At 39.6% G+C, this 16,132-nt stretch overlaps 1 protein-coding gene across 6 annotated transcripts in view; it reads left to right on the top strand.

The window, feature by feature from the left end:
- camta1a (calmodulin binding transcription activator 1a) overlaps nt 1-16,132 on the top strand; it is a 376,271-nt gene that overhangs the window by 154,053 nt on the left and 206,086 nt on the right. For all 6 annotated transcript variants that reach the window (XM_053240813.1, XM_053240818.1, XM_053240812.1 and 3 more), the window contains one exon: nt 6,110-6,177. In XM_053240813.1, coding sequence (XP_053096788.1) covers nt 6,110-6,177 — 68 coding nt within the window. The remainder of the gene's footprint in view (nt 1-6,109; nt 6,178-16,132) is intronic.

Here is a 16,132-nt window from a genome sequence, read left to right as displayed (position 1 = left end):
CGAGACTGAACAAATTTGTTCTTTTTTCTGTCAAGTGGGCATTTGATTTATTTGAAAATTCACTCACAGATTAGCTTTTCAATGTTTCCTTTTACTTTTTGTAGATTCTCAGTGCTTAAGATAGTGTGCATATCTAAGGTCACGGAGGAATAGTGCGCTGCCTAAGTGCAACAACACTGTTTTTGAATTGAATTGGATTGAAAAACTAATCAAGATTGTGATTTTAATTCCATTTTTGTGCAGCCCTACTTTAACCTGTCAAAGGTAGCTGTAAAGTGGAATGGAAGGAATTGGTGTTGGTGATAGTGGTGACCATTAATCTCTCACGCGTCTTAATGATGACACTTTCTGAAAGGACACTTTCATTTGAATTTCAGAGAGCAAGTCTAGCATCAGCAACAAGACAATCTCACAAAGTACCAGAGGCACCACACCTCTTTCTCCATTCCCTTACATCTCTCTGTTACTGCACTTTGAGTTTAGGCCATGGAAACAAAAGGCCAGACTGATGGGAGATAGGAGTGGCAGAAAAATGAGTATACCCATACAGAATGTTGTGAGACTTAGGGAGATGGTGTGTGCCAAGCTAAGAACTGACCACCAGCTGGAAAAACATATAAGCTATTCGAGATTGATTCAAAATTGATCCCAGCCTTACCATACTCTGTGTATAATGAAGGCATTTGGAGCACGTCCTCCTGTCCTGTTTTTTGATTCTGGGAAAGAGGTATAGCCACACAGATTTTAAATGCGAAGGTGAAGGCAAAGAGCAAACAGCCTTGGTTTTAAAAGTAGAGAGAAGGGTCTCCTGTGCCCTAGAGATGTATTCCACCTGCCTTTTTTTCCAGGGCAGATGCTTCCACCATGCTGAAAGGGTTCCCTCCGTCCTGCAAATTGGCTCGCTGAGCACAACACATCCTGGTGCTTTCTGTTTAGTCGGCAGCTTGATGGCCAAAACCTCTTGGCAAGAGGTGATGCTGAGACATAGAGCATCATGGGCTTTAAAATTTGGTGGGTGGGTGGTAATGGAGGGGCTGTAAAGTGAAACCTGTGGCCCCTGGTTCTCGACACGGCTTCCCCTAGACAGCCAGTGCACGGATTAATTGGCAAGGCATTGGAGAGGATGGCATTTTAACCCTGTTTTGGGACTCATAGAGCAGCAACATGCCATGCCAGCAGTTGACTACTGCAGCTGTCAGAAGGTAGAGTGCTTCTGTTGTCTCCATACTCACTATCCTACCATCTTTTGGGCTCAACTGTAGTTAGTAGGATTAAACAACTATCTCCTTCATTAAATGTCAGATGAATTCTTGTTTTCAAGAGTTTGACTGGATTTATTAGGAGCAAGCCATTCTAGTTTAGGAAATCTTGAACAAGATTAAAGAAATATTAAATGACAAAGCAACCTTACTCTTCTGCTTTTGCGTAAAAGAACAACTTTTGATGTACACCCCACATCTTGCTAAGCAAATGAGCGTGCTTGTTTTTAATGAGCTCTGCTGTGAGTACGTAGCTTTGTGGCTTATTCTGAAGCCCTTGACCTTTACTGATCCTCCTGCCTTCTCTTAGAGCCATAGCACATCTCCCTCTCTCACTCTCATTTATCCTCTCACCTCTTCGTCCTCCCACAAACATCCTCACTGTCCCTCCCTGAGATTTCTCTCTCTTATGCCTAATTGCATCCCTATTTGCCCCAGGAGATGGCCTGGGTAGCACAATCCTCTCCATTGTCCCCTCGCAAATCCATTTGCACCCTCTACCAGCCAGGTCGCTTTCATGGGCTGCCCTGGAGGAAATATCGGATGACCTTACGTTCCAGCAAAAGCAAGGGATCCTGGAGAGCGCAGTCGGATGTGAGGCTCTTCTTCTCTTTTCCCCTCTCATATCCATCTGCCCCTCCTGCCAAGAATTCCTGCTTTCAAGTACAGGGCAAGGTCAGAATGATACACAGCATGGAGTGCTGATAACAGTTACAATACAATATCCACATGGATATATGAAATGCTAAATTCCCTACACATTTTTGGGTGTGCTTATCTATCTATCTATCTATCTATTATTTTTACTGGGATCTGTTTTCAAGCACATTAGTGTTATATTTTAAAAAGCCCCCTTTATCCCACTTTAATTAGAAGAGATCTGGGTCTTATTGGTATCTTTCTGACAATTGGAAGCATGAAAGTGGGTTTTAGTGCAGTGCCCTTCTTTTTCGTGTCTCACCGATGTCTTGGAGACTGAAGTGAAGTTCAGAGTGGGTTGAAAGAATGAGGTTGACATATGCTACCCGTGAAACTGCACTCGGTGAATGATGAACCCATTTGATCATTTTTAAATGTCAATTTTTTGCCATCACCTCCTCAAGGTGTTTTTCAAAGATTTTCAAAATTAAATAATCCAGAAGTGCTGCATCAGATATTAGTATTTAAATGGAAAGATTCATTCCTCTAATTTTGCCCAGCTTTTCTGTGCATGTTGCATGGAATAGCTCATAGGATAGCAAGTTATTATGGATGTGTTTACAGACACGGATTCCTGCTAAGATAATGCCAAGAAGATGCCAGTCTCCTTTTTAACAGGGCAGCTACAGATGTTTTAACCAATCAGTACCATTGAGAGAGTTTTGATACTTTTAACATACTTCTTTGTAGACATCAGGCAAGCTATTGAAGAGAATGCAAAAACATGGTGGGTCCATGCTGGTGCTGAAACGTGTGGTTAAATGTTTTTCTAGCCAGTCACTTGGTGCATGGAGCAAGGAAATGTTAGATGTCCTGCCTGATCCTCTCTCTACTTGATTGAAAAGTAGGCAGTGTTAAATTCTGCTTCGCTTATGTCAGTTTCCATGAAAGGAGGGAAATGTGTTGGCCCTTCCATCTAAAAATGCCATATTTGTTCTCTCAGACATGTCCAAGCCAGAACCCACCCACTTTACACCTGCCCACAGTGACAGTGTGAGTGAAAAGTCAGAAGTCAATGTTGTTGGCTCTTGTCTTATGAGCCTCTGAAGGTATAATGAATGTGTGCCTTTAAGAGGCTCTCTTTTTAGCATTTAGAAAATGACATGTCAAAATGACATCTCAGACAGGGAAGAAGGGTAAAGGAGAGGGCTGCACTGCTGAACTACTGAACCCTTTAGCATATTAAATACATGCAGGCTGAGTCTTTTCTTCATAATCAGCATTTCTTACATATAGTCTTGATACATGAATTTGACCAGTCTCACCTATGTCAAATCTTCATTTCCTCTATGCTAGTGTTAGAATAAAGGTTTGCGATAATATCAGGCTCATAGCGAGCTCAGTAACAGGTCATTGCTGTTTTAAGAAGGTGATGTACGTCCTTGGAATTAGTTTATCCTGCATATACTAAGCATCAGTACATGCGCTTGTAATGGTTATGGTTATGTGTGTAATAATCGGGACAGCTATTGTGCAGCTGCCTAAAATGTCTAAAGCTTACATGAAGGAACAAAAGAGAGAGAGACAGATGAAAGGATGAAAAGAGAGCATGTTTGAGTGTTTCTGAGTGGCTACTGGCTGCAAGGTCAGCACAACAAGTTCAGAGATAGTTGACAGTTGCTGGCCATAGATGCATCATCAACATACAAACAGTTGTACACTCCTGACAACCCTACCTAGTCAACCTGAAAGTGTGCTACCACCCCACTTCCATCCCACAATCATTATAACACCCAGCAAAGTTTGTCTCTTGCAGCTGCTTAACGGCGGCACGTCTGTTTTTGTTTGTTTTCTCGCCGTAAGGTTATTGCACCTTTATGGTTGATTGGGGGGTTGGAATAATCCTCGACATCTGTTCGGAGAGGAGGTTAGTAAGGTAGGGAGTGGCGAGGCTGAGCTTGGCTTTTATTTGCTGGACCAGGCCTCTGCTCTCATCCCTCAGCACTGAGGTCGACATGTTGACTTTTAATGTGAGAGCGATGTAAAGGGAGGGGGGTCTCTAATGGGCTTCAAGGAAACAGTAGGACCTTCGCCCCTAGCTTTCTCTCTCACTATAGACAGAAGGTTGAATCCTTACTATTAATGATGTTCAAATCATTTTTCAGCGTTTTCAGTGCATATGAATTAAAGCTTTATGTAGGGTGTTCACATTTAGTTGTCACCAAGACACGCACATTAGTTAGTTCCCTATATCAGTCTTAGAGAATGAGGGTAACCCGTGTTTGTTGCTTGAAGCCAAGAGCCACATTGTTTCAACCTGCTGTTCATTCCATGTCACAGGGCAGCTCAACATGCTTGGAGGAACGTGATCTTGTACATATGCATGGGTTCTGATTGACAGGAGAGAGAGAAAGGTGCTACTTATTATGCCTTCTTGGACCCCCAGCCACAGATAGTTATGCTTTTAAAAGGATTCGAACTCTCTTGACAGTAGGGCGAACTTTTTACCAATGCACCATTCAAAAGTCCTGCATCACTCTTTTTTGTGCTGTTAAACTCTCTCATTCTTCTCTGCTAAGTATTAAAGTTCATAATTTATGCACAGCCTTCTATCATATTCCTCCCTGGTACTGAATACTCATCTTGTTCTCTTTGCCAGGACAAAGAACATGAGTCTTTGCAGAGAGCAGAATCTATGACTCTTCACAGCAGGGTTTCTCCATTTCAGCATGTCATCTCTCCCTTCAACCATGATGAAAGTAAAACCACTCTGAATCAGAATGCCCGGGTTTCTCAGACAGCACCTTGGGTTTCTTCCCACTGCCTTGGCAAGTTAGGCATCTTGGTCCTCCAGAAACTGTGTTTCTGGGTTCCTCTGGTGCCCAGCGTGCCAAAACGGAGTATAGTGAGCCAGCCATGACCCATTAGTGTATTTTGTGGCTGACACCTTGTGGTTGTTTGAAATGGATTGCATTCGGTGTTATTATTAATGATTTTTCATTGGTAAATGAGATCGATAAGCTAAAATCTTGGCGGCATCAGATACACTGAGGATATTGACCACAATGCAATTAATTTAGATTACTTGAGCAAACCGCCTAGTCGAATATGTGCGAAAACAAATGTATTGACTATTGTATTTTAAATTAAGATTAGAATTAACATTAGAATTGCTTAATTATTTAAGTGAATTATTTAAGCAAATTAGAAGATATTGAACTATGCAAAATGCAATAATATGCCAACTGCAATGTGACAATCCTGCCGATCTCTGACGTAGAAGCTTTTCAGTGTGTCTGTTTTGCATTCGACTGACAGAATTCCAGAAACACCTCTGCGTGAAGAGATCAGAGCAGAATGAACTTTTCCCCTCATACTGTCACCAGCTTCTTACTGTGGTGAGCTGTCAGCGCGGCACAAACGCGCTTGGTTTCACTCACATTCAGTTTGTCAGAGACAATGCGACTGCTGTCAGACATTTTGATCTGAAGAGATGCTGTTTAAATCATGAGAATCTTGTTTTTTTTCCCTTTCTGTCTTTCCTCTTCTTATAATAGTGTATAATGAGGTTGAATGGTGAATAATCTGATTTGTGTTGATAGCATCAGTCACCCTTGTTGTTTTCTCTGCTCTCTTGGTTTGAGCAAAATGACAAATGCCCCGGGTGAGAAGTGAATGGTTTCCTGTCACAAGTAATCATGCGGTTGTCTTTCAGGCGTAGCCTCCTTTTATTTGCTGTGATTAACTTTGCGGAGAAATAATAGCACATAGTTCAGTCTTCCTCTTGTCCTCTTTGTGCTGTGACAGCTGCACCTGACTGAGATCAACTACACTCAACTAGAGACTGATATTTAGACATATCAAACTGTGTTACTAAAGCTGAGAGACATTGTCTGTGCATACACTTCTGATTTGCAGAATGGCAAACATCTCTTTCCCTCATACCTGTTGTTTTTGATCAGAGCTTCGAGGCCTGAATGCACTACGTCTCAGTTTGATGATAATGGTTCCATCGTGGACTGAATGTCTTTGTTTCATGCCATTTCATTTTGTTTTACTTGAACCTGTGAATGGAAATCCCATAAAGCTTTTCTTATTTTACTTTAGATCCATATGTTCCACCTTGTTTTATGCAAGTGCTAAAAAAGCTGTGATTGTTATTGTGTAACACATTTTTTTTGTCTATGTTTTTTGTCTTTCTTCTCTTGCAGGAAATTGCAGCTTACTTGATAACCTTTGAGAAGCATGATGAATGGTTAACAACATCCCCTAAAACAAGGTAAGACATATATTCCTTTTCATATGAAGATGGGCGTATTTCTTTCTGAATTTCCATGATTACGTTTCATGGCCCAAATTAGGCTATTAACTGGAGTTTCTTCTAATCGCCCACTTGAGATTCTCTCTCATCTTAAAAGTTGGGTGTTTGATATTGGTAGCCATTCATGGCAGTTTCAAAAGCTTAACTCTTTTCTTTGAGTGAGTGCTGACAGGTAATGGAATATTAATGTAGACTAATAACTCCAAATAGCCTATTAGCGAAGCTCTTAGCACGCAGCTTCGCTCTCATCTGCTCTGTTAACACCATGCTAATGTGTTCATATCTAGCTGCAAATTAACCACTTGTTAATAGATGAAAGTGTGAGACAAGAGCTGTCCACGGTGTGCAGAGAGGAGGAAACAAAGATGTGTGTGTGTGTGTGTGCATGTGTATGTGTGAACATTTTCAACTGGTCGCTCTGCAAAGTTACTGATGAAATGTGCAGGTCTGACTCATTCTTAAGTTGTAGCTGTATTCAGGACCTGTGGAGCCAGAGGTATCTTTTAACTATCGGTCAGTGTGTCTCCAGATAAAATTTTTCTGAAAATGATAGTGAAACAGTGGCGATTGAGTGTCTAAATGTGTGAGTCTGAAAAGTAATAACCATGCTATGTTATTCTTATGGGAATGATATCAGCTAAGGCGACAGACCTAAGATGGCAGCATGGTACAGCTTAGCCTTAGCAAAGATGCCAGTTTTTCTCATGTACTTAAATAGCATATTTGGAATCATTTGTCTTTCGTGGTTGTAGAAAAGGTTTATATTTTATTTGTATCAAAATGATTGTATCGTCAGCATGTAAACTGATTTTTTAGACCAGGCACTCACATCATGCTAAAAAATTCTCTGCTAGCACAATGTAGCACTAATCAAATCAGTGGTATCTACTGTTTATGAACTATAAACTATGCAGCAGTTTGTGCTGACTGACTTGTTAGGAATGAAATAGACAGTTAGCATGTGCTAAAACATTTTTCAACTGGTGTTTAATAAGTGTTTTAAAGATTTCACATTCATCATGTTTTGCTATCTAGCAAGCAGGATGTTAGCTAGCAAGGAAAGATGCTATAAGCTTGTAGCTATGTAAAATCTTGCTAACTCACAGGAGGAGAATATAACTATAACAGCAAGTTAAAATTCATGGTTCAGAAATGCTTTAGAAATACTTAAAAATTATTGACTCTCAATCCTTTCATGATTTAGTCTTGCCTTCTGAGGGATAACTAACATTAACATTATCTAATTTTCACCAGACCTTTAACATTATCCACCATTATCCACTAAAGTAGCACTACTCATCTCATGTCACATATTTTCAAAATACAAAATGATTTATTTTATATAGATTTTTGGTAGTTTCATTTCAGCCATTCACATAGGCCTACTTTATGTTATGTATCAGTGCATTCTGAGCATTAGCATGGCTAATGCCAGAGTTCAGCCATGACCCTGGGCCACATTTCTGTAGTCTAACAGCATTCAGCCCATGCGATACATTTTTTTTTCTTTGACTCTTAAATTCAGTAAACTATTCTTAATGTTATTTACATGCTAATTTCCAGGAACATGATTAAAACAGGAAAAGAAGGAGAGGAGGAGGTTATTACAGGTTGAAGAGATGATGACACCGAATTTTATTTCTCCTTACCTCCTTCACCATATTACGCATTGTATCTTATGGGGTAGTATTTTGCAATGCTGAGCATGTACTGTGTGGGTTTCTACCCAAGGCATGAGCATTGTGACTCCTGTCCTGCAAGTCTATATTGTAGAATAGCAGAACAGAAACAGACACAAACACACACAGTCTCTCTATTTCTTCCGCGATGAATCCGCGCTTCACTCCCAATTAGCAGCAACCGCTCTTCGCCTATTAGACAGCTCTGGGCCTCACTGCCTCTGTGCCAGACTCTGAGCACCACTCGCTTACTTGCTTGCATCCTTTCCTTCCAGTTTCATCCAGGGAGTGCAGACTGCCACAGATAAAATAAAAACTGACCACAAGTCTAAGTGCTTTCTCGCTTTCTCTCCCTTCACACACTCCCTTCGGTCTCTCTCTCTTTCTCTCTGCTCTTATTAACAAACCTCATTCATGTGCAAATGGACTGTGGGTCCTGCAACATCCAGCCAATTTTCTCTATGCCTCCATGCCTGTAAGGGACATCGATAATGGGCAGGCATAAAGAAAGTGCCAATTATAAGACATTTCCTTGTATAATTGCAGAAAATTAGGTAGAGAGCACCCTCTTGGCTTTATAGCATAGCCACAAAAAAGTGAAATCAAGTCTGTTTCTCTTCATTCATTTATTACTGACACGGGATTCGATGTTGTACATTTATTCCTGGCCGTAGGGGGTGGTCAAAACAGACTCATTCACACAGCATATGGGTTGAAGGTCACTCTGCATAATCTTCATAGAACATGTATTTTCTAAGTGTTATGTGTCTCTTTGCACATCGTACAATTATACTTTTAGGGCTTAAGGTTTGGGGAGGCTGGAGAATGATGATGATGATGATGCTCACACAGTTTATAGTAGTTCTTGCAAATGAGTGTGGATTTGTTGGGTTTCATGCAACTGAATTTATCTAACATCATCCACTGATTTAATATTAAAGGTATAATCCAGTGTTTTTCAACCTAATCTCTTTTTACCACAACTGAAGCAAATATGTAATTACCACGAAGAGGTCTATGTGTTGAATTCTGTGAAACAGAATGAAATTAAATTGAATTAAAGCTTTTTTGAAGGGAAGAAGTTGTCATTATGTGTTAAGAAACATTGCTACAGTGAATATAAAAAGTCTACACACCCCTGTTAAAATGGAAGGCTTTTGTGATGAAAAAAATTAAACCAAGATAAATCATGTCAGAACTTTTTCCACCCTCACTATGAACTTACAGCATGTAATAATTAAGAAAAAAACAATCAGAAACATTTTAGGGAAAAATAGGAAAAATAAAAAGTTACAATAACCTTTAACCATTTGCAAGTTTTTATGTGAGTAGGCCCATGTGAATTTGTATCAGGATGGATAGATAGATGGATAGATGGATGAAGCTGTTGTAGCTCTGCTATATTGTACCAGGTTTGACCAAGCAACCTGTCTGCAGTGACACTGATTGACAGGCCCTAAGCGATTCTTGCCAGTGATCAGTGGGTCTGTGCAAGGTCATGGTCGAAAGGTCATAGGCAAGAGTCACAGCTAAACGCTTTCATACATTTTGTCCTGGAACATGTCTTCATGTAGCCCATTTGCTCCAGCGCTCCACAGGCAAGATGAAGCCTGCCTGCACCTGCAGTCAGAGAACAGAGAGCTCAGAAAACCTTGGAGGTGGTAATAGATATGCAGCAGGTCACGGATGGAGACACAGCCTGTGGGCCCACACACAAACACACACACACATATACACATACACCTATGTGAACATGGGGGAAACATGTAACAGCTCCAGGCCAAAGAAAGAGCAGAAAGAATATGAGATTTGTATGACCAAGAGAATTGGGCCTACAGAGAACAGGGCCTTGTATGTGCTGTATAGTGAAATACATATACATATAGAGAAATAAATAAATATTAAAAATAGAAGTAGAGGCATTCTGACATTCAGCCATAGTAAACGTACATAATATATTGTACTGCTGGAATGTGAGGGTGGGAAAGTATTGACATAAGTAGCACATTATTGCTGCTTTTGTTAGACATTTTACTCTGGAGTCTTCATCTGCTTTTATTAAATCAGTGCTTTCATTGTTGTTCATGAGAGATCACCCAATACTCACCAAATACACACAATGGGCCTCATTTATCAATCATTTCTAAAAGTTTTGTGTAAATATTCTAATAGGCCAAACCAAACTAAAAATTTCTGCCAGGTTTACAAACGTTTCTGTAACTACGTTCTTTTCTTCATACTCCTGTGCATATGTTGATAAATGGCAAAAAACTTGTAAATTACGAAGCGCGTTCATGGCACATTACATTTAGCGACGCCCACAAAACTCCTTAAAGTTAAACTCACAGACAGCTGAAAAAAAACAAAATGACAATGGCAAAGGAGAGCTTCCTGTGTGTTGTGCTCTAAATTTTCCAGTAATACAGTAATACAGCCACTGCGTGTAATGAATTAATGTGAAATGATTGAGTTTCACAAAATATTAATTGAATTTGTGTGTGCATTTGAAATAAATAAGCAAGTTAAACTTGACAATGTATTCCATATTGATAATTATATGAATTATATGAATTCTATAAAGTCTACTATTCAAGGATTAGTGAGTCTCCTTATATGCAAATTTACACAAACTGAGGAGCTCTCATAGGTTACAAATGTTTTTCGAAATAACTGGATTTTCATGAATCCACCTTAACTTGTGAAAATGCTTCTGCAAATGATATACAAATAAATTCGAATTTCTTCAGCTTAAAAAATGAGGCCCATTGTCCAAAATTTCTTTTTTGATGGATTTCAGAAGGCAGGAAAATATATAAGAATGTGGACAAACAAACTTCATGACAAGACAGAATTAGCTTCCTGCAGTGTGCATATAAATAATAAATTATATTATAATTATATTATAAACAAATAGAAATAAATCAGAAACATGCTGAGAGAGAAAAGCTAAGCGCCCTCTGAATGATGTGCTCAGTTCCTGTAATACACATTCCCTTTCAGATAGGAAGTGCAACAGTGTTTAAAATCAATACAAGCGCTCTCACGCTGACTGCTGGAACAGCATGCTACAGCTAATTCAAGCCATACCTGCCAAAGGCCAGAAAAATCTCTCCCAACTCGGGCTGCACACTCTAATTTACGCTGGCAGCCTCCTCCGTTCCATTACCATTAGAGGGAGAGCTCTGCATTAGGTGTTTAATGAAAGCCAAGGCCACTGCCTGATTTAGCAGCATGGCCAAAGCGGGCAGTATGAAGTCGACTGTGTGAAAAGAGCTGAGACCCGGTGACCAAGGCCATCGCCCACATCAGCACTGGCCAAAGCATGCTGTGTTTCTCTTACTGTAGTTATTTATTTAGCCCCAACTGGAATATTATGATGAGTAGACACAGAGACACAGAGACATCAGATGTGCATAAATTTCTAGAATCCTGTTTTAACATAAAGGCACAATTAACGATACAAAGGGTTTTTTGAACATACTTAACATCTCAAATTTTCCTGTGTTCAAACTTCTTATTCCTTTATAAAATATACTTAATTTAATTTTCATAGAGCCATTTTGGCAAGTTTTTTCATCTACAAATAATTAGGTATGTTAGTGGCCTTTCATGGTTGATTCATTTGTTCATTACCTTTGCTAATGTGTCCCTGATTATGAAATTTTAAGCCATTAAAATAATCTGTAATTGCTTAATATGTTTGTTTAATGAGCAAGGAAATATCTAAATGGCCTAGGAACATTTATACACTTTCAGCTTCATTGAAAAATGCCATGACCTATGAATATGCACAATTATACAATTTACAAAGGTCCTCATAACCTCTTACAATCTCAACTAGCTTGACAGCTGGTTAAGTACTTGCTGGCATGGGATAATTTACATTTTTTTGTGTGTAGATGAGTGGTATGTTTGCGTCAGGGTCTCAGTGTACATCTTCAGTGACTCAGTGACTTCAGCCAAACCTGTAATAATATATAATAAAAAGCTAAATTTGTTCTCACTAACTTTAGCTAAATCAGCTAGCTATCTAACTATCTAGCTATCTACCTAGATTAGCACCCAAGTTGTACTGTGCGATCCTTTCATGGCATGTATATTGAATGTGATAGGTTCAAGCGGTCAAGCTTATTTCCCTCATATACCTCACAAACTGATACAGTTTTAAATGAAAAATGTGAATGTAATGGGCTGTGTGAAGAGGCATGATGCAAGTGTGTAAACTCAGTATGGGCTTTATTGTAGGCAGTCCAAAACCATCATCATGGTTCAGTGTAGGTTTCAATACACATGCAGACCATATCAAAAAGGGGTACTCCATAATCAAAAAACAATAACAGGGAGTAGGCAGAAAGAAAACAAGGCTCAGTAATGCACATAAACACACATCAAGACTTCACAAAGTGATAAAGGAACAGGAGGGTATAAATAACCAAACTAATTAAGGGATGAAAGGGGACAGGTGCACACATAAGGAAAACAACGGGGCAGAGACAGGACAAAAACCAAAACAAATGCACATGGCCATAACAAGCGACAAACAACAGATGCTTGAGAAGTGACTTTAGTTCTGTGTTAACAAAATTAACCAAAATATTGATCTATATGTGTGGCACTCTGTGAAACCTCATCAGATGCTCCTCTGGCTGAATTCTGGCAAATGACCAAAAGCTAGGTTTTGTCCAAAACTGTCATTTTCTATCTATAACATATTTTGACATTTCAACAAACTGTAAATATATTTCACTAAAATGACATGGCAATGTATTAATTTATTTTTTTAATCTTGCCTAGGCATTCTTCCTGCAAAGATGTTGTGTGAGGAGCCAGTTTAACAAATGTGTTATTAAACACAGTCAGTCTTCCTAAAGACATTTATAATCTTGCTACGCGTGATTTCCTCACGCGGTGAATGTCATGCTTTGATCAAGTTGTCGGATAAGCTACGTGCAGTAGTTTGTAATCAGATACCAGATGTCAAAATGTCCCCAGTGCTCCTGCACCACTGTCAGAATTCAATGTTTAAATGCAGTTTTCTCCCTTATCACTTTTGGGGTAACCAAAGATTAAAATGCTAGAAATTTAATAAAGAGAAACATATATAAAATGATCATAAAATTATGTTTTGGAGCTCAAAGTACATCAAACATATTAATTCAGACAGTGAAAAAAACATACAATGTACTAAAATATTCAGAACATTTTACTAGTGTACCATATCTTACTCATTAAGTAAAATTCAGGACACAGATATACACACTATGCTTTTGTGGCTGTAGAGAGAGTTACTTGAGAGCTAGTGAGTACAAGATTGCTGCTAACCCAATAAATTGTTTCACTGAGAATGTCAGTCTTTCGTACCCAGGTATTGTGGATACATTTAGTACTTTCTTGGCAATCTGACATGTCAGTTAAGTGAAGAATGACAACATAGTGGGTTATGGAGAAGATGTATCAAATGGATAGTCTCCTTACATCTGGGTGTTTATATGTCATGTGTTATGTGATGTGCTGGAAAGTATAGGATTGGTAATGTATGCTGAATGAGTGAGAGGGAGTGAGAGAGATGGGAGGAAAGAGGGGAGAGGTAGAGCACTCTGCTCTCTATCGAGCCTGCTGCTGCTGCCGTATATTGAAACTATCAAACAATAAGTGCTTCTCCTCTGAGGACTTGCAATGACACTGGAGTCAGCAACCCCCTTGTCCCAGTGCAATTCTCTCTCTCTCTCTCTCTCTCTCTCTCTCCCACCATCTTCACAGCATTCTCACACAGCACAGCTCCCAGCAGAGCATTCCCAAAGACACAGCTTTTATTAAAACCTGCTGCAGCAGTGTTGTCCCATAGGCAGTACCAAAGCAATGACAACACACACACACACACACACACATAAAAGCCATAAGGCTTCTAAATGAATAATGTGTAAAGTTGTATTTGAGTGTGAGAAGTGCAACCTGGGCAATCACTTGATTATGTCTCTATTTAAGTGGAAGCATGCTCTCTGGTCATACTGTAGGTTTGCATGGGTGTTTGCATGGGGAGGGGTGGGAAGGAGAGTATGCGTGTAGTGCAACTGTCACTGTCACTGCACTGCACTGAGGGAGTAGGTGCTGTCACATGCTTGTGGCTCATGGTTTGTGGCATTCATGGAGTGCCACAAGGAGAGAGAGGAGACGAAAATAAGAGGAGGCGCTCAACTGAGCCTCCTAGTGAGGTGAGGGTTAGCACACAAAGTTGGCTTGGAGAGACAGATTATCTGTTCCATCCCTTTTTAAAATTTTATAACTTTTTTTATTTTGCTGAAATAATGTTATCAGCATGTCTGTTAGTGCTTACAGTTTGTCTTAAATTACATTTTCAGTACAGTAATTGAAAGAATTTATCATTTTAGTAAAATAATTACATTACATAATTAAATAATTACATACTATTGTAATTACAATAATTACAAATATTAAGCTTATTAAATTAAAAGTGGACAATAATACTGACACATTTTTGCATTTTTAATAAAACAAATGCATTTTCTTATATTTGAGTTTACAGTGTTGTAGATTTTACATTTTTGGGCTATTCTTAATCTGACATTGATTAATTTCTTTGCCTTTTCATGTATTAAACTTGACTTCAGAGTACATGTTGACAGGCTATATCCATTTAATAGGCAGTACTGGGCCAAATTATGAATTCAGACAAAACAGACAGCTGCAAAACCTGATCAGGCATTGGTGGCTCAATTCTAAGGCTGTGGGAAGGTTCAAATCCCAGCATTGTTGGCTCCTTGAGCAAGACCCTTAAACCTCAACTGCTCAGTTGTATCCTGTCTCAGTTGTAATTCACTTTGGATAGAAGCGTCCACCACACAAGCAAGTGCACATGATGGGTTAAAATACAACTTGTGTATGTTAGCATTGCTGCATTACTTGAAAACATCACTGACATGGTGTTTATCTGCAGTGTACTTCAGTATTAAGATAGACAGACAGACAGACAGATAGATAGATAGATAGATAGACATATATATATATATATATATATATATATATATATATATATATATATATATATATATATATAGAGAGAGAGAGAGAGAGAGAGAGAGAGAGAGAGAGAAATGTCATAAAAGTTATAAAATATTTGATTTAGAAAGAGGCAATGCCACCACCTTCTACTAGAAATGTGGTTGGTTAAGCTAGCTAGCTGTCCCGTAATGTTCATATGTAGCTAACCACTGTGATGGGATCAACTTTCATAAGACCTCAACTTTGTGCAGCATTAGCTTTGCATATATAGGCACACATAAGAACGACTGAGAAAATCTTGTCAACCTTTGGCAGCATCAACTATTTTGGTTACATCAGTATACCCATAGAGCCCTGGCATGGCTGACGTCATTGCCTCACCTCCCCCCATTAATCCACTTGAGCTAAAAAACACATTGGCCTAAAACAGGAGCTGCCAAGCCCAGGGCCTGACCAAGGGCAAGCGTGTTACCCGCTGGCAAGGAGCACCGTGGATACTGGAGGAAAGACAGTGGAAGAGAAAGTGAGCAGATGAAAAATGGCTCCAGGGGGGAGAGTGAAGGTGATGGAGTGAAAGTGAGCTGGAAAATGGAAACATGTCGATAAGAAAAAAAAACGCAGAGTGAATGAAATGGAGATGCAGCGAGTTATGATAGATGCGGTTAAGGGAAGAGGGGGGCTTCTGATGCTGGAGGAAGTGAAGGAGAGAAATGACATGAGGAAAAATGAAACAAAAAAAGCTATAGTGAATAGAGACAAAGCTCATGGAATGATGAAGACAGCTGACAGATTAAAAAAAGTGTGGTACTTTTACAGCTGGGTGAGAGAATGCGTCCAGTCTGTAGATTAGCTGAAATGCTTGGCTCAGGAACTTCGACTGTGTTTCAGAATTCACTCTCAGCCAGGCCATCACTTAATAACATACTGCTCCACTTTGTAGAGTTTGTTTTGCCAGGCAAACACAGTAGGGAGACGAATATTTTAAACTGCCATTAACAGTTTGTAACTCCTCCACGGCCTCTCAATATCTCAAACTGCTGCAGCCGGTGGGGAAGGGCTCAGCATGCTGCTGCTTTGTTTACTGCTGGGCCTCGACCTCTAAGGTTAATATAAAGAGTTTCAGGCACAATTAAAAGAGTGCGAAGCTCTACACAGTGCTACGGGGGGAGGTGGGGTGGAGGTTGGAGCAGGCCGGGGCTCCCGGCCTGAGGGGA

The sequence above is a fragment of the Pangasianodon hypophthalmus genome, chromosome 16, assembly GCF_027358585.1.
Source record: "Pangasianodon hypophthalmus isolate fPanHyp1 chromosome 16, fPanHyp1.pri, whole genome shotgun sequence".
NCBI classification, from domain to species: Eukaryota; Metazoa; Chordata; class Actinopteri; order Siluriformes; family Pangasiidae; genus Pangasianodon; species Pangasianodon hypophthalmus.
This window is presented reverse-complemented; position numbering and strand designations above follow the sequence as displayed.